The 20,944-nt window shown below is 56.4% G+C and overlaps 2 protein-coding genes across 5 annotated transcripts in view; one reads left to right on the top strand and one right to left on the bottom strand.

The window, feature by feature from the left end:
* Positions 1 to 5,401: 5,401 nt before the first annotated feature.
* Positions 5,402 to 7,838, top strand: Gpx4 (glutathione peroxidase 4). The gene is made up of 7 exons (XM_048341807.1): positions 5,402 to 5,540; positions 6,640 to 6,734; positions 6,838 to 6,982; positions 7,081 to 7,232; positions 7,318 to 7,342; positions 7,474 to 7,533; positions 7,606 to 7,838. Exons 1-7 carry the CDS (start codon positions 5,457 to 5,459, stop codon positions 7,636 to 7,638), a joined length of 594 nt encoding a protein of 197 aa, XP_048197764.1. The 5' UTR covers positions 5,402 to 5,456; the 3' UTR covers positions 7,639 to 7,838.
* A 750-nt stretch (positions 7,839 to 8,588) lies between these two features.
* The window catches only part of Sbno2 (strawberry notch homolog 2), a 71,965-nt gene continuing 59,609 nt past the window's right edge, over positions 8,589 to 20,944 (bottom strand). For all 4 annotated transcript variants that reach the window (XM_048341798.1, XM_048341799.1, XM_048341797.1 and 1 more), the window contains 19 exons: positions 20,451 to 20,604; positions 17,951 to 18,127; positions 17,551 to 17,648; positions 16,709 to 16,791; positions 15,466 to 15,654; positions 14,942 to 15,111; positions 14,336 to 14,467; positions 13,806 to 13,941; positions 13,614 to 13,726; positions 13,436 to 13,507; positions 13,245 to 13,353; positions 12,802 to 12,876; positions 12,579 to 12,722; positions 10,649 to 10,743; positions 10,484 to 10,576; positions 10,186 to 10,317; positions 9,951 to 10,027; positions 9,578 to 9,768; positions 8,589 to 9,492 (listed from right to left, as the gene is read on the bottom strand). In XM_048341798.1, coding sequence (XP_048197755.1) covers positions 9,014 to 9,492; positions 9,578 to 9,768; positions 9,951 to 10,027; positions 10,186 to 10,317; positions 10,484 to 10,576; positions 10,649 to 10,743; positions 12,579 to 12,722; positions 12,802 to 12,876; positions 13,245 to 13,353; positions 13,436 to 13,507; positions 13,614 to 13,726; positions 13,806 to 13,941; positions 14,336 to 14,467; positions 14,942 to 15,111; positions 15,466 to 15,654; positions 16,709 to 16,791; positions 17,551 to 17,648; positions 17,951 to 18,127; positions 20,451 to 20,604 — 2,719 coding nt within the window. In that variant the 3' untranslated portion in view covers positions 8,589 to 9,013. The remainder of the gene's footprint in view (positions 9,493 to 9,577; positions 9,769 to 9,950; positions 10,028 to 10,185; positions 10,318 to 10,483; positions 10,577 to 10,648; positions 10,744 to 12,578; positions 12,723 to 12,801; positions 12,877 to 13,244; positions 13,354 to 13,435; positions 13,508 to 13,613; positions 13,727 to 13,805; positions 13,942 to 14,335; positions 14,468 to 14,941; positions 15,112 to 15,465; positions 15,655 to 16,708; positions 16,792 to 17,550; positions 17,649 to 17,950; positions 18,128 to 20,450; positions 20,605 to 20,944) is intronic.

Raw genomic sequence — 20,944 nt, 5'->3', positions numbered from 1 at the left:
TGAGGACTGAGGTTTGGAGCCAGTCCAGGGCAGAAAAGGCCAAGTGCCTCACGTCCAGTTCACCAGCACAGATGCTGGGCTGAAAGCTGGCTCGAGTGGTTGAGCAGCTGAGAGCAAATGTGAGTCCAAGCCCTGGTACTAACACCCACAAACCACACATGGAGGAGAGTTAGGCATGGTGGCATAAGACTCTAATCTTAACACGCAGAAGCTGAGGCAGAAAGAGGCAGAAAGATAGTCTGAGGCCAGCTTGGGATACACAGTGCATCTTGTCACACAAAAGAAAAAAAAAAAAAGGAAGCTGGGTCCTGATGACTTACAACTATAATCTAGATACTCAGGAAGCTGAGATCAGAAGATTGAGCTTCAAAGCCAACCAGAGAAGAAATGTTTGTGAATTTTTTTTTTTAATTTTTATTCAGTCAGGGCCTGGACACTGTCCCTGGCTCTTAGCTCAAGGCTATCCCTCTATCACTTTGAGCCACGGGGTCACTTCCCGTTTCCTGGTGGTTAATTGGAGATAGGAATCTCATGGACTTTCCTGTCTGGGCTGCCTTTAACCACCATCCTCAGATCTCAGCCTCCCGAGTCAGCTAGGGTTATGGGCCTGAGCCACTACTGGAATTTTTATTTCTAATCAGCAAAAAGCTGTAAGTGGGGGCTGGGAATATGGCCTAGGGGTAGAGTGCTTGCTTCGCATACATGAAGCCCTGGGTTCGATTCCTCAGCACCACATATGTAGAAAAAGCCAGAAGTAGCGCTGTGGCTCAAGTGGTAGAGTACTAGCCTTGAGCAAAAAGAAGTCAGAGGCTCAGGCCCTGAGTTCAAGCCCCAGGACTTGGGGGGGGGGGGAAGCTGTAAGTGGAACTGTGTCTCCATTTGCAGTATGATAGCACTGAGCAAAAAGCCAAGCAAGCCAGGCACCAGAGGGGGTCATGTCATGGTGGAGGATGTGGGAGTGGAAAGGTGGAAGTCAAAGGTCAAAGGTTGAATCAAAGTAGTAGTGTTCAGGGGAGGTCCATGCTTTTTGAGAAAATGGACCTGTACACATCACCCACACTAAGCTGGGATCAGAGCTGGGACCCAGAGCAGAGTTCAAAGTCTGAAACAGCATGGTTATGTTCAGGGGTAGTAGGAAAGCTCAGTGCAGAGCCTGGAGTGGTGGCCAGGCTCCAATTTGGCTGTGTGGACTCAGGCTCCTGACTTGCACTTTCTGTGCCTCAGTGTCTCCTACCATCTCAGCTTTGCGAAGCAGGGACAGAACAGCAGCACCTACTTCCTAGGTAACTGGCTAATAACTGCAATGTGCCTCCGACTGGCACTGGGATTGCTAAGTGTTCCTGAAATAGAACAAAGAGTAGGAGGTTTGCCAGGTGTCTGGAAGCAGGTGAAGGTGCGTGTAGGCGAGGGAGGGAGCCATCGTCAGAGGCCACCAAGCTGTTATGGTGGACAGGCCTGCGGCCTGAGCCAGGGCAACCTGAACATGGCCTGTGGCCAATAGGAAAAGAGTTTCAAGGGAGCCAGGCACCGGCAGCTCACAGCTGTAATCCTAGCTACTCGAGAGGCTGAGATCTGAGAATCATGGTTCAAAGCCAGCCTTGGGCAGGAAAATCCGTGAGATTCTGATCTCCAGTTAATCACCAGAAAACCAGAAGAGGTGTTGTGACTCCAAGTGGTAGAGCACTAGCCTTGAGCAAAACAGCTCAGGGACAACACCCAAGCCCTGAGTTCAAGCCCTATGACTGACAAAAAGAAGGAAAGAGAGAGAGAGAGAGAGAGAGAGAGAGAGAGAGAGAGAGAGAGAGAGAGAGAGAGCCAAAGGGTAGAAACAAGCTGAGTGACGCCAGCAAATCCTAGCTACTCAGGAGGCTGAGAGCTGAATGTCTTGGTTAGAAGCCTGCCCAGGCAGAAAAATCTGTGAAACCTGTATCTACAGTTAACTATCAAACAGCCAGATGTGGAGCTGTGGCTCAAGTGATAGAATGGGAGGTCCTAAGGTTAAATCCCAGAACTGGTACACACATACACACAAAGAGCCAAGGCAGGAGGTCATGATTGTGCACTTTGTACAACCAAACATAATTAATTATGTAATCGTGAATTAGCCAGAATTACAGTATCAGTAGGCTTTCTTGGAGAAAACACAAACTCCTCTTGTGGTTACTTGGAGATAAAGAGTCTCACAGATTTTCCTGCCTGGGCTGGCTTCAAATTGTGATTCTCAGATCTCAGCCTCTGGAGTAGTTAAGCTTATGGGCCTGAGCCACTGGAATCTGGCTTGTTTTCTCCTCCAAGAATGGGTGTCAGCAGTGTAGCTTTCCTCTAAAGAAACACCCTTTTGTTTGATGGCAGTGCCGCCCGGCCCCACGCTGCTCAACAGCGTACACAAAGAACCACTGTCCAAGGATGCCTGAAAGTTCGCAGCCTCCACAGCCCACAGTGGCCTACACATTTCACACCATGAAGTGACTTTGGACTTGAAACCTGGCTCTTCTTTTTTTTTAATTTTTTTTTGGCTGGTTCTGGGGCTTTAACTCGGGGCCTGGGCACTGTCCCTGAGAGTGTTTTGCTCAAGGATAGTGGTCTACCACTGGAGCCACAGCTCTACTTTGGGCTTTCTTGTGGTTACTTGGAGATAAGAGTCTCACAGATTTTCCTGCCTGGGCTGGCTTCAAATTGTGATTCTCAGATCTCAGCCTCCAGAGTAGTTAAGATTATGGGCCTGCACCACTGGCATCCAGCTTTTTTTCTCCTCCAAGAATGCGTGTGGTAAATCTTGAAATCTAAGGCTTGAAATCCCTGGCCCACCTGTCCAGATGGCTCAGAAGAGTCTCCTCTCACCCTACCCCCTCAGCCAGTACTTGGCATCCAGGTCTGCAGAAAGGAACTAACTCATCTTGAAAGAGACCAGAAATCAGGTGCTAGTGGCTCACACTTAAAAAGCTTAGCTACTCAGGAGGCTGAGATCTGAGGATCACAGTTCAAAATCAGCCCAGGCAGGAAAGATCGTGGCACTCTTATTTCTTTTTTTTCTTTTCTCTTTATGAGTTGTGGGGCTTGAACTCCGGGCCTGGGCGCTGTCCTTATGCTCAAAGCTAGTGCTCTCCCACCTGAGCCACAGTGCCACTTCTGGTTTTTGGAATGGTTAATTGGAGATAAGAGTTCTCAGGGACTTTTTTGCCTAGGCTGGCTTGAAACCGTGATCCTCAGATCCCAGCCTCCTGAGTAGCTAGGATTACAAGTGTGAGCCACCAGTGCCTGGCTGACTCTTACTTCCAATAAAATACCACCCCCCCCCCGCGCCCCCAAAAAAGCTGGAAGTAGATCTCTGGCTCAAGTGGTAGTTAGTCTTAAGCAAAAAAGCTAAATTTAAAAAAAAATTCAGGCCACAGTCCCAGTAGTTTCAGAGCTTCTGGCTGCTTTGGACCACTAAGAATTACAGTCAGTCACTGCAGAATGGCCTCCCGGGAGACCCCTCAGGACCTCATTTTCCTACTGGTACATGGAGTCACTAAGGAAAGTGGGACTCTCCAGGTGCAAATCCATCCCTCCTCCTCCCATCCCCCCCCCCCCCAAGTATTCTTCCTCAAACCAACATGAGCAGCTCCAGCCTTCGCCTCCTTCTTCACATTTCTGCCCAGCTCACAGTTGGCACCAAGTCAAAGAGGTGTGTGGTGGGGGTAAAGTCCTCCAGCTTGCCATCTGGCCCTGAGCTGGTTTTCTGGCATGCCTTTAGGGGTGTGTTTACAACTCTTGTGCGGATAAACAATTGAAGTGAAGGGGCAAGGGCAGAGCCTTCCCAGAGGGCTGGAACAGCAAGTGGAGCCCAGCCTTGCCTTGTCACCCCGTACAGGGCCCCAAGGAAACGCCTTCCTGATATAGAGGAACCTCTGAGACAAGAGGGACTCCTAGATAAGAGGCCACAGAGATTCCTACCATACTTCTAGGGGAGCAAGTGGGGACTCTCGGACTCTCCAAAAATCAACCTTGCCAGCCACAGTCTTATCTCCAGGACTATTTTATTTATTGTGCCAGAACTGGCACAGGGTCTGGGTGTCATCCATCCCTTAGCTTTTTCTGCTCAAGACTTTTTCTGACTCACTTGAGTCACACCTTCACTTTTGGCTAGTTGGAGATAAGAATCTCGAGGACTTTTCTTACTTTGGTCCGGCTTCAAACTGAGGAGCCTCTGATCTCAGCCTCCTGAGTAGAGCTTGGGCTATAGGTGTGAGCCACCAGCTTGGGGCTGGGTCCCCAGAAAAGTCAGTCAGTGAGACTTGTGGGTAGTATGTAGTCAGGCCACCAGTGAGTTCCCAGGTCCATGTCCGGTCCTTGGGGGTGGACAGGCCAGCTGAAGAATTCCTATGACTCACTTCCCAAGAATGAGGCAGGTCTTCTTCACAGCAGAGGCCAAACACCCATGGAAACAATGGAAGGCTAGACTTGGGGGAGGGGAGGAGGGCAAAACCCTGAACCTTTATTTTCTCCCTATGAGCCAGTTAAGGCTGTGGTCCTGCTGTCTCTGCGGTGGGATCTGAGTTCAACGATCACTGTCCTGATGTCCGTAGGGTCACTGTTCTCTATATAAAGTAGCATAAGGGACCAACAACACTCTTAGGGACCCTGGCCTGAAGGTGGAGGCAGTGTAGGGGGTTGTATAAATTGTTAGGGCCTCCCCCCAGGTCTACACCAAGCCACCTGACAGGGATCTCACAGTCACCAACCCTCACCCGCCCCCAGCCAAACTCGATTTTTGTTGTTGTTGTTGTTTTGTGCTTGAACTCAGGGGCTCTGCCCGTCCCCGAGCTTTTGTGCTCAAGGCTAGTGAACTTGAGCCACAGTTCCACCTCTGGCTTTTTGGTGGTTAGTTGGAAATAACGAGTCTCATGGGCTTTTCTGCTTGGGCTGGCTTCGAACCTCCATTCTCAGACCTCAGCCTCCTGAGAATAGCTGGGATTACAGGCATGAGCCACCACCAGCGCCGGGCTCAAACTCCTGTTTTCAAAGGTCTTTTTTTGGAGGGCGATTTTTGGTGCGATTTCGAGCCCCGCCCCTAGTTTCCAAGAGTATCCCTCCCCCCTCCCCCCCCCCCCCCAAAAAAAAAGGCTCTGGCTCTCCGCCACGCTGCGGGCAACTGCCAGGATAACTGTCCGCTGCCACCAACGCGGGCCCGTGTAGTCGGGGCGTTCCCGTTCCTCCCCGCCCCGCCCCCCCCCCCCCGCCCGATGGCGAGCATGCGCAATCGCTGACAACAACAAACCCGCAGATCTGACCACGCCCCCTCCCCTGCCACCCTGGCTTGCTATTGGCTACCGCTGCCGCGCTTCCGCAGCGACGGCACTGCTGACCAATGGAAACGTATGTGGGCGTGGCAGAAGGCGGGCAGGCGAGGTGCACGGGCGCGCGTCCATTGGCCGGCTGGGCGAGGGGAGGAGCCGCTGGCTCCAGCCGCCGCGATGAATTTAGGCCGCTTAACCCGCCTGCTGAAGCCGGCGCTGTTGTGCGGAGCCCTGGCTGTGCCCGGTCTAGCGGGGACTATGGTGAGCGCTGTCCCTCTGGGAGGCGGTTGGGGAGGGCGCGAGGCTCTCTGCCTGCGCAGCCGCGACAGCGCGTGGGTCCCTCGGCCATGGTGACCGAGGTCAAGGGGTCGATGTCTCCGCACCCCCCACCAGCCAGGCCAGGCCCTGCGCGGACGCGGCGACCTGCCTAGGCTCGCTTTCCGTGGCACTGAGGTTGGGTCGGTGGGCTGGGGTCAGGCGCTTGTGGCCAGGATGGCAGGCAAGGGTCGGAGCCCGGGTGGGTGAGGAAGGTCAGCTAGGACGTGTGGCGCTGAACCGGGAAGAGGATAAATGAGTGTTTCGGGCCGTGGGCGAGGTGAGGACTGGCTCGGAGTTGCGGGTCAGCCGGGGCCGGGGGTCTGGGGCTGATGTTTGGGACGGGGCGGGGGGTGGGGAGCGGGTGGCGCCCCCGGGCCGAGCGCGTGGACGCTGAGTGGACACACTGGGCCAGCAGAGCTGAAAATCGGGATCGCCCCAGGACGCCAGAAACCTCTCGGGCCGCCGGGCCTCCCTGCCCACTCCCCTGGCTTCCCCCCGGCCGGGCGCGGTGCGTCACAATCGGCGGCGCAGCTCCCTGGCTACCGGCCTTTTGTCTGGAAACCGCGTCTGGCGGGCCCCACACCTGCGGGCATGGTCCGCCCCGCCGCGGGCTCCCCGAGACGCGGCCGGCGGCGGGGCAGGAGCCCCCGCGGCCGGCGGAGACGGGGGTCTCGGCGCCGAGCGCGGAGGCGCAGGGCTCCCCGCCGTCGCCGGGCCTGCGCCGGCGGGCGCAGAAAGGCCAGATCCTCGGAGAGGGGCGCTAGTCCTCGCGCGGCGGCCCAGAAGTCCTGTGAGTGCGGCTGCACCGAACTTCTGGACCCGGTGTGTGCAGGGGAGGGGGCTGATCCTCAGTCCTGCCGCCGTCCCATTTTTGGGGGGACTCAAACGTGCCACCTTACGGCTTTGCTGTGGAGGGGCGTGCGCGCCCCAAAGTAGGAGGAGCGTCAACTTTTCGTGTGCCCCAGGACGTTGGTTTCCTTGACACGGAGCTTCCCGGGCCGGCCGGCCTCGCCGCGGCTCAGCCCCCCTCTCTTCCTTGCAGTGTGCGTCACGTGATGACTGGCGTTGTGCTCGCTCCATGCATGAGTTCTCAGCCAGGGACATTGATGGGCATATGGTTTGCCTGGACAAATACAAGTAGGTGCCTGCCTGGCCGTGGTGGGGTGCAGGGCTGCCCGGGGCGGGGGGGGGGGGGGGGACTCTGGATCTTGCCTGACCGCTGCCCACCCACCCCGTCTAGGGGCTGCGTATGTATCGTCACCAACGTGGCCTCAAAATGAGGCAAAACCGACGTAAACTACTCTCAGCTTGTTGACCTGCACGCCCGATACGCTGAGTGTGGTTTACGGATCCTGGCCTTCCCCTGCAACCAGTTTGGGAGGCAGGTGAGTGGCATCGTCGGGGAGGGGACGAGGCGGAGAGGGGGACAGGGTCTGAGTGTGTGCAGTGGTACACCCCTCCCCATGCCTGTCCTGCTGCACAGGAGCCAGGGAATAATCAGGAGATCAAGGAATTTGCAGCCACCTACAACGTCAAATTCGATATGTATAGCAAGATCTGTGTCAACGGGGACGATGCCCACCCGCTGTGGAAATGGATGAAAGTCCAGCCCAAGGGGAGGGGCATGTTGGGAAAGTGAGTGGTCCCGGCTGGGGTGGGGCAGGCGAGGGGGGGCGGGCAGCCGAAAGCCAGCCCCTAATGCTCTGTCCTTCTGTTGTAGCGCTATCAAATGGAACTTCACCAAGGTAAGGGTCCTGCGAATGGGGGCAAACGCCCTTCGCTCCCCCCCCCCCCCGCCCCTCAGGCTGCGCTCCTGAAGTGCCCTCTTGTGCCCTACCCCCCTGCACCCATTGGTCACTTCTCTCCTTTCCTGCAGTTCCTCGTTGACAAGAATGGCTGCGTGGTGAAGCGGTATGGTCCCATGGAGGAGCCCCTGGTAAGGTGCCCCTCCGGGAACCGGCGGGGTGGGGGCTGGGAGAGGCGGCCCCTGACCTCACTATCCCCACAGGTGATAGAGAAGGACCTGCCCTGTTACCTTTAGCCCCACAAGTGTGTGCCCTGCCGAGCTTCCTGCCCTCGCCCTCGGAGCCTTCCCCTGGCACCCATGACGGTCTGCCTGCAAACCAGCCTCTGGTGGGGCAGACCCGAGAACCTGGCGTGCACCCGCTGGAGGAAGGTCCCGCACCGTGGGCTTGGACTCGTGTCCCTGGCTGCCTTGTGGAAATAAAACATAGAAATTGGCCTCCTGTGTCCTCCTTCCTGGAGTGGGGCTCCTCTGAGATGCAGAGGGCAGGACCTTCCCCTGGGGCTGGGCTACAGGGCAGATCTGGATCAGCTGCTCTAGGGCCCTGCTGATCCTCTGGGCCAGCCCTGGGGGGTGTGGGGGGGTGGGCAGGGCTTGTTCCCCAGGAGATAATTCACCTAAGTGGCTGTTCTTGGCATGGTGTCACCCATGAGGAAGCAGCTAGCCGGTGCCTGGAGGGGTGTGTGTGCTTTTGTCCTCCAGTTCTCCAAAGCCACAGGCTGCCTCTGTTCCTTAGTGTATATGGGGATTATTGTCTAGATTGGCTACTGTGAAGGAGAGCCATGGATGTGGCCAGGAATGTCTCGGGCTGGACAGGAGGCAGAGGTTGAGGCCCTGGCCCTTGGGGTCAGGGGTCCTAAGAGCTGCCTCATGGGGTCTCCTGCTCAGCTGTGAGCTTTAGGCAATGGGACCAGAGGGCTGCGGTGGTTCCTAGCTTCTGAGACAGAAGCCAGGTACTACCAAAGGACGGCCATCAGTCCCTTGGCTTCTAGAAAAGGTCTGACCCCTGAGGAATCATCTGGAGGACACAGGCAAAGAAGCAAACCCCTCCCCAGAAGTCCCCTCACGACAACCAGGCTATCCTGGGCCCTAGGGATCGGCTGGCTGGTGGCACACTGCAGGCATCTGTCAGCCCTTAGGAGGTAGCTGCCAGTCCTTGCAGGGTGCAGGAGCAGACAGGAGGGGAGGTAGGCAAAAAACACATATATTTAAAAAATGTTTTTACATTATATACATTAGAGCTCATTATAAATACATGTAGAAACCAGAAGGCTGCCCACCCATGGACTATAGGCATGGGGGTGGGGGTGGTGAAGGGTGGACAGGCAATAATTTAGGGAATGGGAGGGATTGCATATATTAATGGGGGCTGCCCCGCGGAGCTCCCAGAGACAGCGGGGGGCCTGAGCACCGGGTTTCCTGAGTTTGCAGCTCGGGACCACCAGCCTCACGGCTTCCAGGCTTCGTCCTGAGTGGGCCCTGAGACCGCTGTGCGCGCGGCCTGGCGGGGAAGGCACTGTGGGCAGGCGGCGCCCTCAGTAGTCGCAGGGCCTCCCACACCAGGAGAGGCTACGCCATGGGGCGCATGACGGTCAGTTGAGGGGACACCGGCCTAGGAGTTGGGGAACGGGGGGCTGAACTGGATGACGCTCTGCCTCTCCGGGCCCCCGCCGCCGACCCCTGCGCCCCCCGCACCCACCAGCGGGCCTGGGGGCTCCGAGGGCCCGGCGTTGAGGGAGCGCAGCATGTCCTCCAACACCTCCCTGAAGTTAATGTCGCAGCTCTGGTGCGCCAAGGCGGCGGGGTCGGCAGCAGTGGGGTCGGGCGCGCCCAGCTGCAGCAGGGCGCGGGACTCGGGAGGCGGCGGCGGGAAGGTGAAGCGGGGCAGCGGGGCCGGGAAGGCCTCCAAGGCCGGGGGACTGTAGGTCAGATCCAGAACCTCGCCTGGGTCGCAGGGTAGTGGCAGCATGCGCGGGGTGAGGGGCCGCGCCGGGAGTCCGGGGTCCGGCAGGCCCCGGCGCTTGACGTCGGCGTCCATCAGCCGCAGCTCCTGCAGCACGCGGCGCACGCAGCTCTCTGGGATCTTGATGCCTGTGTCGGGCGGGCAGCGCGGGCGTGCGGGTCAGGGCCGCCCTCGGCCCCGCCGCTGCCCGCCCCCCACCGCCCGCCCACTCACCCACTTGCTTCTTCTTGTCTTTGGTCTTCAGCCGCACGATCTGCAGGTAGCTGCTGCTGCTGACGTCCGCCATCACGGCCGCAATGCGGCCCCACACGCGCAGCAGGGCCCCACACAGCATGTAGTGGTGCCGCAGGCGCAAGCCCTGCGTGCAGTCCTTGCCCTCCTGCACCAGCCGGCAGTGCTGGTTCCTGACGGGTTAGAGCGTTCATCTGAGAGGCCTGTCCCGTCCCGCGGGTGTCCCTGCCCTCTGGTAGTTCAGCCCCCCGCCCCCCCCCCCGTGCCAGCGGCCACTTCCCAGCCTCCCCCCCCCCCCAGGCTGCACACTCAGCACGGCTCCTCCGCCCTCACAGGACCTGGGGCCCGCCCTCACCAGGCAGTGTGGCTGCAGTGTGTCAGCGAGTAGGTGTAGTTGCTTTCCCAGTGCTCCCTGGCCTCCTCGGCAGTGACCTGGGTACACAGGGCTGTGAGCCGCCACCCCAGGGAACCCCTGCAGGCAGCCCAAGCACCCCAGGGCCAAAGGGATGGAATCCCCGGGAGCAAAGGACATAAGCTGGTGGCAGACCTGGCTGGCGCGCCTGGGGAGGTCAGCCCTGCCCCTTTCCTACCCGGTGGAACCTGCGGCATAGGCTGTCCAGGGTTTCTAGGTGGTTCTGCCGGCCTACGTTGGGCTTGTACACAGTGAAGTGCTTGCCTCGGTTCTGCTCTGCAAGGAGACAGCTGGGCTTGTTGCCCCGGACCTGGGGAGGGGAGAAGCAGATGAGGCTGTGGCCCTGGGTGGGGGAGGCTACTGTTGCTCACGAGGGGGTGGGGGGCTCTGGAGCAAGACCCACTCAGTTCTGCCCATGCTGGTCCTGCCTCAGGGCAGCCAAGGGGGCAGCACCCTGGGGCTCCACAGCTGCCCACCTTATAGGAGAGGTAGAAGCCGTCGTAGGGGCCCACGAGCTCCAGTGACTTGGTGAATGCCTCCTCCCACTTCAAGCCTCGGTCCACGCTGATCTGCCAGGGGTGGGGTGGCGTTAGTACACCAGGGCCTGATGAAGGCTAGAAGCTAGGCAGCTTCCTGCTCACCTTGTAGAAGACCACCTGCCCGTCCTGTGGGTGCCCAGGGGCCAGGAACACCTGCTGGCTCTCCTCATAGATCTCATCGATGCCAGGAGCCAGGTCTACAGAGGGTGAGAGGGAAGCAGCTGAGCCTAGGAGCCTCGGCATTCTAATTCTCACCTGTGGGTCTAACATTGGGGCCTTGCTGGGCCTGCACTTGGCAGCTGTTGGTCTCATGGCTGGAATATACCCCAGAAGCAACAACAAAGTGGGTATAATGCAGCAGACACAGCCTGGTCAAGACACACTCATCTTAGTAGAGGTCAATGACCCTTCTCATTCAGGGGCTGCACATGTCGCCTATAAGTCTAGTAGGTCCCATGTATCTAAGCGTCCCATTCTGTATAGCTGTTATCAGCCGTTCATAATGTTTGTATAAGTAAGTTTGTGAGCTGGGCACCCTAGAAATCTAGCTATGCAGGAAGCTGAGATCTGAGGATCAAGCTTCCGAGGCAGCACAGGCAGGAAAGTCCGTGAGACTTTTATCTCCAATTAACCACGAGAAAACTGGAAATGGCACTGTGGCTCAAGTGGTAGAGCACTAGCCTTGAGCAAAAGAGCTCAGGGACAACACCCAGGCCCTGAGTTCAACCCCCATAACTAAAACAAAAAGGTTGCACGTGTGTGTGTGTGTATGTGTGAATGGGGATTTAACCCAGTGCCTCATACATGCTAGGTCAGGACTTCACCACCTGGACCATGCCCTTAGCATAAAGCTGGTGTGTGTGTGTGTGTGTGTGTGTGTGTGTGTGTGTGTGTGTGTGTACCAATACTGGGGCTTGAACTCAGGGCCAGGCATAAAGCTGGTGTGTGTGTGTGTGTGTGTGTGTGTGTGTGTGTGTGTGTGTACCAATACTGGGGCTTGAACTCAGGGCCAGGCGCCTTTGCTTAGCTTTTTCATTCAAAGCTGGTTTACCACGAGCCACACTCTACATCTAGCTTTTTTTTTTTTTTTTCAGTCCTGGGGTTTGAACTCAGGGCCTGAGCACTATCCCTGTCTTCTTTTTGCTCAAGGCTAGCACTCTACCACTTGTGCCACAGTGCCATTTCCACCTTTTTCTGTACATGTGGTGCTGAGGAGTTGAACCCAGGGCTTCATGCATGCTAGGTAAGCACTCTACCACTAGATCACATTCCCAGCCCCTCTACATCTAGCATTTTTGCTGCCTAACTGGAGGTAAGATTTTTGGATTTATTTGCTCAGTTAGCTTCAAATTGGGATCTTTAGATCTCAGGCTCCTGAGTAGCTAGGATTAACAGGTGTGAGCCACCAGCATGTTGCTCCTGACCACAACCAACGGTTTTCCTTCCTTCCTTCCTTCCTTCCTTCCTTCCTTCCTTCCTTCCTTCCTTCCTTCCCTCCTTCCCTCCCTCCCTCCCTCCCTTCCTTCCTTCCTTCCTCCCTTCCGGCTTGAACTCAGGGCCTGGGCACCATCCCTGAACTTCTTTTGCTCAAGGCAGCTCTACAATTTAGCCATAGCTCAACTCCCAGATTTTTTGGTGGTTAATTTAATATAAGAGTGTCACAGACTTTCCTGCCCATGCTGGCTTCAAGTTGGGATCCTCCAACTTCAGCCTCCTGAATAGATAGGATTATAGGCATGAGTCTCTGGTGCTCCGGCATAAAGTTTTATTGGCACATGGCCTGCACCATTTGTACTCATCATCTACATCGGTAGCCAGGAGCCACTACAGCCTAGTCCTCGATTTACAACCACCTAAGTGGACCTCATGATGAGATGCATCAGTCATAGGATCTTTTATGATAAAGGATGAGTGCACATCAATTCTCGAAATAAAGGCTTTTCGTTGCAAATGAACCCCACAAATCTCAGTTCTGCTGGGAAAAGTGCCTTCCCTGGTCCTCTTTGAGAGCCCTTGGGTCTCCACAGCTCACCCAGGATGCCCATGTCGTATCTGCCCTCCTTCTTGTCCGCCTCGATGAGGTGATCAAAGGTGTCTGAGAAGTACTGGAAGAGCGCATTCTGCTTGTGCACCTCCAGCCCCAGGATGCGGTTCAGGAACTTGGCGATGGAGCAGTCTGGGGGTGGGAGGGGCTGTATCAGGCTGAGGCTATTGGTTGGCATTTCTCCCACTTTGGCCCAGCTGGGGAGACTCACCCTTCTCTACATCCAGGCAGCCAGACCGTGACTCTCGCCCGCCAATGCCGACTGACAGCAGGCCTTGCTTCATATCTGTGGGAAGAGGTCTTGCATGCTGATCTTTGGACTCCTAGGAGGTGTGCCAGCCCTCCCACAGGCCCCTTGCTCCGCCTGGCATGGGGGGAGAGGTCTGCCTTCTTTATTCTTCCAGGATGAGACTAGAGCTCTGGGAATAGGCTCAAACTCCTGCCTGTGGGTCCCAGCCACCTAAACTCCCTACCCAGAGAATGCTGGGTTGTTCTGGCTCCTGTGCCCTGCACAGCCACTGTGTGAGGGATGGGATCTTTCAACACAAAACTAACCTACAAATCTGAGTGCCCAAACCATGTTGGAAACCTACTGCTCTTCCCCTGCTTTTCCCAAAAGAATGAGGAGCCCTAGCTGGGTCAAGGGGGGCTCACCTCGGAAGAAAGCGGCATCCCCTCCAGGGTAGCCCTGGGGCAAAGGCACCTTGTTGTCTATTTGGCTCAGAATGGTGGTAAGGACGCTGCTGAGAGCCCGGGCGCCATACTGGGGAGCAGAAGGGAATGAGTGGGCAGCAGGGCCATAGTGGAGGCTGGAGTCCTCTAGTCCTGCCTTCTCCCCAAAGTACCTTGTTCTCAAAGTTGTACTTGCTCAAGTCTCGGGACTCGGTGGCACGACGGTCTCCGTGGGTCAGAGCACCCTGCCAGGGTAGGGGAAACTGTCAGTGTGTCCAGGCTGCGACCTCCTGGGTCTCAGGGAGCCCTTTTCAGCTCAGGTCATGGAGCTGCCCCAGTGCCCCTGCTCACCAGACTCTCAAGCCGCTTGGCTACAATGGAGGCGAACCGGCGCTCCCCTGCCAGCTCCGAGATGAGGAAGACATACTCAGGTGCTGAGACCTGGTTGGACCGGTGGGTGCGGCCTGGAGGCAGAGAGGGTTCTCAGGAACTGGACCATGGGTCCACTAGGGTAGGCGGAGCCTGAGTGGGGGCCAGGCTCACCAAATTGCTGGATGGCACGGTCAGCACTCCAGGGCAACTCGAGGGTCATGTGGACACGCCGCCGCTGGTTCTTGACTCGACGGTCAGCTTGGAGGGAGACACCTGAGCTGGAGGCCTCGGAGATGATAGCCACGAGCTGCAGGTGGGGATGAGTCAGAGTGCAAAGGGTGCGCATCCAGTCCAGCCCTGGCTAGCGGACCACTCCACATTCCACTCAGCTATGGGGTCCCAGGGTTCTGGGGATATGACACACACCCACCAGAAACACAGGGATATGAGAGGCCAGGAAGGCCTATGGGGATTGCCATGTGATTATGCACACACGCATGCACACGTGCACACACACAGGTGTATACCCATGCACAAGCACACAGGTGCATGCACTCCTGCATGAACACACAAATGCACAAACACATGGTGCAGAAGCATGTGTGCACACACGGCTGGGGTGGTCTGTTGCGCCCATGCTTTGAGTCCCCTGTGTGTCCTCAGCCACTACCCTACCTCAGCCCTCTCACCCCCGAGCCCACCTTCTCCCCACTCATGAAGCGCTGTTTCTCCCTGAGGTTCACATGATCGATGGACAGTCCCTGTTCTGCCCGTGACTCGAAGGCCACTGTCCCATCAGGTCTGGACACGACACGGCCTTTCCTGCCAGTCATCTGTGATCAGAAAGGGAATCCAGGGACAGGCTTTCAGGAGGCGGTTGCCTGCGCCCCGGTGCCTGCTCCTCTGTCTCCCGACTGAGGCCCAGAGCCCCAGCTGTGGTGGGGACTGTGAAGCTCTGCTGGGCCCTAGGCCTCCACTGTGGTATCAGCTATCCTACAGGGAGTCTCAGCTGCCCAGTCTTTCATCACCAGCCCTCTGGTACCCAGGTGAGATGAAGGACCTAAAACAGAAGGACAGGGCCCCAAAGATGCAGGGGACAAAGCCCAAAGCAGGCCGGACAGATAAGAGTCTTGGGGTCAGGGCGAGGGGACATGAATGCCTCCATGGCAGCCCAGCCTCCTGAGCCTAGCCGGCTGGTATGGGTGCAAAAGCCAGGGCTCTGCTCCTCTTCTGGGGCCGGGGGTGATATCGGGTGATCAGCAGGAGCTGCCAGAGCCAGTCAGGGAGGCAGAGCCCCTGGTGCTCACCTCAGCCACACACTCGGGGCCTCCAAGCTGGTCGATGAGCTCGTCCAGAGTGTTGACGGGAAGCTCCCGGCCCAGTGCACGCACCTTGGCCAGCAGGTCCTGCTTCAGCCTCTCCACACGCTCCAGGACACCGGGGCCATGTGGGTCCCTCTGAGGAGGGCAGAGAGGACCTGCAGGGGAGGAGCAGAGGGTCAGGACAAGCCACACTGCAGGGAGCTATGGTGGCTTAAAGGCCAGCTGGGGAATGGAGGCCCAAGGATGCTGGAAACTGCTCTGCTGGGCCTGTTTCCCCTGAGCCCAGCTGGCCACAAGTGCACTGCACCAGGGCCCAAAGTGTTTGATTCTGAAAGTAACTCCACCTCTGAGCAGCTGGGAGACACCTGTCTCGCCCCTGAGTGGCTGAAGGACCCTGCTCCCGCCCCTGAGCAGCTGTGGCTGCAGGATCCCACTCCGCCTCTGCCCTTCATTTCCACTGAGCCCTCAGTGCGCAGAGGAGACCAGCGTGGTGACTTGGCTTCACTCACCTCGGTCATCCACAGGGAGCCCAGTGGCATCCACAATGACCACATCATCATCCACCAGGGACTCTGGGGAGGAGTTGAAGTCACTGTCCAGGCCAGGGTCCGACTCAGTGCTGCTGTCATCACTGATGCGGATCACGCCTGCCTCCAATGCCAGCTTGGGGACCTTGGCACCGCGGCCCCGCAGCCGCCCTGTGAGCAAAAGCCCAAGGTCATACATCAGACAAGATGGGGGGGAACAGAGGAGCAAACAGGCAGAGCTAAGGCAGCTGACAGAGAGAAGCCGTGGATGCTGAGCTGGGTGGTGGGGAGAAGGCGCAGCTCCCTAGCTGGAGAGAAGCTTCTGGGGAGACTGCCATGTGCTGTGTCCAGGCTGGGCTCTGTCTGGTGTGGATGCAGAGTGTCTGTGCAAGCAGCTTTTGGCTGCTTCCCTAGGGCTTCGCTCTGGCCCTGGGCAGGGTGAGGAGGAAGGGGACAACCTGAATGTCCATGTCCCTTATCCTCCCTGACCCAGGCAGCTCTGGGTTCCATCTGCCTCATGGGTTGGTCACTGGATATATCCAGGGCCCCGTCCATGGACAGCAGTCTGGGGATAGCACACGGTACTGCCCTGGAGGCCTAATTTGTGGAAAGTGGGAGGGGTGCAAGGAGTCACGGGCGGTGGAGGTGGGGGTGGAGGGGTGGTGGTGTCTCTGGAGCTGAAGAGCCTCTCATGCCTTGCTGTGTGGCCTGGGTGAGTCACTTGGCTTGTTTCTGAGTTACTTGGAGCCTGGCTTCCGCTGGTGAGCTGAGAGGATGGTGGGTCACACACCCCAGTGGGAGCTTACTGGTGCACAGCTCAGCTCATGCAGCAGGTATATACAGGACTGGCTTTCATCTGAGAAGCTCAGGATGTGTATAGGAGCCTGGAGATTCTTGCTGGCTTTCCTAGTGGTGAGGCTAGAGGCTGGGCATGTAGCTGGTGCTGGGGACCAGCCGTGGCATCCTGGCAGTACCCAGCAGCATGTATCTGATGCCTCTGAGTGCTCCTGTCTGAAGCAGCCATCCTCGAATAGAGACCATCACCACTGTTGGCAGAACCCCAGCTGTATGGTGCAGAGCAAGCTGAGCTAGTATGCAGCCTTAGCAGGCTCTGGAGCAAGGGTAGGAGTGGGGTGCCACCAGCAGCTGGCAACAGGCACAGAAAGCAGAGGCAGTGCAGCGGGCACAGGTGATAGCAGAGGCCTGAGCTGGGGGAGGCTCTTACGTTTCCTCTTACTGCCCCCTCCTCGGTCCCGCTTCCTTCTGGTGGAAGGAAAGTGCTTCTGGATCAGGGACAGGAAGACGCCTCTGCAAGGGAGAAGCAGAGTTCGGGCTCCGCTCAGAAGACCATGTATGCAGGGCCATGGGAGCTGGATCTGGGGCCTGCGGGTGCCTATGACTCGCCAGGACTGGGCCGAGGAGCGGGAGGGAGAGTGGGACGCTGGTGGCTCTGCCACCACAGAGGTGTAGTATGGATACAGCAGACAGGGCAGGAGGGGTGACTAGCAGCTCTCCTCCACCTGCCATCATGAGGCCTCCAGGGCAAGGCCAGACATGACTGCCTGGGAATTCAGGTTGAGGGTGGGGTAAGAGAGGGGTTGAAGGGCTCTAGGTACTGAGGAAAAGGCAGGAAGGTGGTTGGGACTTTCAGTAGGGATGGCTAGTGGAGTTGGGGGATTTGGGGTCCACAAGGGCCAGTTCTGGAAACCCATGGGGTTCTGTTGAAGAGGCACTACTCAATGCAGGGTTAGGTGGCCAGAGGCTCCTTCTGAGACCCCAGGAACCTGCCTGATGCACCCCCATGTCCTGCTGAAGCCAGGGCACATGCCATTCACTTTCCTTGACTTTAAAAGCCAAGTTGGCCTCTGAGGATTATGGCTGGCATTTGGCATAAGGCCCCTGGGTGTCCACTCTCGGCTGCTGGGGCTGGGTGTGGGGAGGGCTAATGGGCAAGGCTAGGCCACAGATAGGACCACAGGAAACTGAGACCTGTCAGGTCTCGCCATGAAGGGGCAATTGCCCTGGATGTCCTTGCCCTCCCCCCCAATACAAGCCCCCATCACTCACTCAGCAGCAGAGACAAAGCAGTCGAGCCGCCCCTCGTTTTCATCCAACACCTCCCGGGTCCGTGCTTCACCCGTGGACTGCAGCCCGATGACCACGCACTGGAGATGGGGTGGCTCTGAGCTGGGGTCCAGTGTGACTAACAAGGTTCCACCCATGCTCTAATGTGCTCATGCATCTCCTCCAGGTGTGTGTATGTGTGTGTGTGTGGGGGGGTCCCAGACTACCCAGTGACAGGCAATTGCAAGTTTCCTGTGTGTGGAAAGCCATCTTGCCCACCCATGGCCACAATCTCAATGTCCCAACCCATGCATGCAGTGCATAAGATGGATCTGTGGTGCTGGGTACCCCCCATCCTCCTTTAGCCTGGCTACTGCTTGCTGTGGATGCCCGGCCTGCTCACCTTGTCACGGGCCAGTTCTTCGCGGGCTAGCTCCACCAGCCGGCGCACCTTGGCAGCGATGCATAGGTACTTGAAGAAGCGCTGGTGGGCTGACCAGAACTGGCCCCAGAGGGACTTGCGTGACTCCAGGCCGATCCAGTCCGCTGCCTGCTGGAACACACCCAGCGCCTCTGCCCACTGCAACAACAAGTGCCAGCTGAGTTTCCACCTGGCTGCCTGGCTTCCCTTCCCACAGGGCCTGATTATCCCCCATCAAACCCTGTGCAGGAGGCACCCAGGGCAAATGGAGCAGGGCCCCTGTTTATATCTGCACAGTGAGAACATGAAAACCAACACAGCTAGCCCCGGTTCCTTACACCTTGCTCCTAGCTACTCGGGAGGCTGATTACTGGAATCAAGGTTTGAGGCCAGCTGGGAAAGGAGACGTTTGAGACTTCTTGATGAAGAACTAGCTGGCACATGCGTGTGTACACACACACATACACACACACATGCACACGCAAAAGCACCTGTTTAACATGTACCAGTCCCTGGGCTCCATTGGTAATACAGAAAAATAAAGTAAACTAAACACAGGGTAGGGGAAAAGCTGAGGTAGAAATGATTCAGTTCTTCTAAAAGGGACAGCACTGTCTGCAGAATCTGCTTTTGTGGGATCTAATACTTTTTATTTGTTTTTGTGTCAGTACTAGAGCTTGAACTCAGCCTGTACACTGTCCCTTAGCTCAAGGCTGGTGCTCTCCTACTTAAGCCACAGCTCCATCTATGGCTTTTTGGTAGTTAACTGTAGGTCAGAGTCTTACAGACTTTCTTTTTTCTTCTCTCTCTCCCATCTTCCTTCCTTCCTTTATTCCTGTCCCCTCCCACTTCCTTTTTTTGTGCCAGTCCTAGGGCTTGAACTCTGGGCCTGGGCCTTGTCCCTGAGCTTTTTTTTTACTCAAGGCTAGCATTCTACCTCCTGAACCATAACTTTTTTGGCCATTAATCAGAGGTAAGAGTCTCATTGATTTTCTTGCCCAGGTCAGCTTCAAACCTCGATCTTCAGATCTCAGCCTCCTGAGTAGCTAAGATTACAGGCATAAGCCACTGGTGCGTGTGTGTGTGTGTGTGTGTGTGTGTGTGTGTGTGTCTTTCTGTCTCTCTCTCGGTGCCCATCAGGGCCTAGGCTTTGTCCTTGTGCTTTTTTTTTTTCTCTCAAAGCTAGCACTCTATCACTTGAGCCACAACTCTACTTGTAGCTTTCTCTCTCTCTCTCTTTTTTTTTTTTTAGTAGTTAACTGGCGATAAGGATGTCATGGACTTTCCTGCCTGGGCTGGCTTTGAACTAATCCTCAGATCTCAGCCTCCTGAGTAGCTTACAGGTGTGAGCCATTAGTACCTGGCTTTTTTTTCTTTTGGTGTTGGGGATGGAGCCCAAGACTTTGTACACTAAGCAAGCCCTCACCTGAGCTATGTGCCCAGACCTCAGTCTACTCATCGACATGTTAGACAGTGGGTTTCACAGTGTAAGAAACAGAAACAGCTGAAGTGGAGCTGTGGCTCAAATGGTAGAGTGCTAGCCTTGAGCCCAAAAGTTCAGGGGCAGTGCCCCAGAGCTGCACAAAAGAAAAAAAGAAACAGGAATGCATCTGGAAAGAATAATGCTGTGGAGAGTCAACATAGCCACACAGCCAGCAGCTTTGAATCCCTTCTCAGGTCAAAGCACGGGGGAATACTGGGAAGTAGGGGTTGGGATCTGTCAACGCCCACAGGATCAATCACCCATATCCCTGACGCAGAGCAGGATGAAGGTGTTAGGCCCCCACAAGAGTCTTCACCAGAGCCAGGTGCTGGTGGATTATACCTGTAATCCTAGATGAGATCTGAGGATTGCAGTTCCAAGCTTGCCTAGACAGGAAAGTCTGAGACTCTTGTTTCCAACTAACCTCTAAAAAGTTGGAAGTGAGCTGGGCACAGGTGGCTCACACCTGTATTCATTGCTATTCAGGAGGCTGAGATCTGAGGATCACAGTTGGAAGCCAGCCTGGACAGGAAAGTTATAAGACTCTTATCTCCAATAAACTACCATAAAAGCCAAAAGTAGAGCTGTAGCTCCTTTGGTAGACTGCCAGACTTGAGCAGAAGGTCAAGACAGCACCCAGGACCTGAGTTCAAGCCCCAGGACCAAAAAAAACAAAAACAAAAACAAAAACCAATGGAGGTGGAGCTTTAGCTCAAGTGCTCAAGTAACAGAATATCAGCCTTGAGCGAAAAAGCTAAGTAAAGTACCAGATCCTGTGTTCAAACCCAAGTACTAGCACAAAACAAAACAAAAATGTCTCCACCAGAACAGGGCTGCTTCCTACCTTGAGAATTCGACAAAAACCTTGTCATTCTAGAGGACAAGATACCAGGGGTTGACAGGCTTGATTCCAAGTGACACAGAGACCCAGGGGAAATGCCCAGAAGTCCCTGTGGCCAGATCCTCATCTCTATGCCCAAATATCCCCCCCTTGCTTACCAGCAGGGCTGCTCGGTTGTAGACGTGTTCAAAGGCAGGGGGCAGTGGGATTTCCTCAATGCGGAAGGTGACTCCAGAGAAGCTGAGCTGACGTGCTATGTACATCCCGCTGACCTTCATATCCATGGCCACAATCTCCATGGCACCCACACCCCTGCAAATGGGCATGGGCCTCTGTAACTAGCACTGGCTCCCTCCAAGGGGGAAGCTATTCCAAATTGGGCAAGAAAGAGCTGGCTGCACAGAGACTAGGCAGCACATGGAAAGGCCTTGTGGCTATATCATGGGGCAGAATGAGTGAACCTTGGCCAGGCAGGGGCCAGCACAGGGTACAAGAAAGGCCACTTAGAGCCCCAGGGTCAGGCAGTGGAGAGCCCCTCCCCCTGTTGATAGGAAACCCTGGGCAGAGAAAGGATGTTCTGAGTGTTTTAATATTCTTGTGAATGCCAGCGGAGCCTGAGATGTGTGACTTGAGGCTGCCGGGCTGGGAAAGG

Source organism: Perognathus longimembris, chromosome 3, assembly GCF_023159225.1.
Source record: "Perognathus longimembris pacificus isolate PPM17 chromosome 3, ASM2315922v1, whole genome shotgun sequence".
Classification (NCBI taxonomy): domain Eukaryota; kingdom Metazoa; phylum Chordata; class Mammalia; order Rodentia; family Heteromyidae; genus Perognathus; species Perognathus longimembris.
Note: the sequence above shows the minus strand (reverse complement) of the source record. Positions and strands in the feature narration are given on the sequence as shown.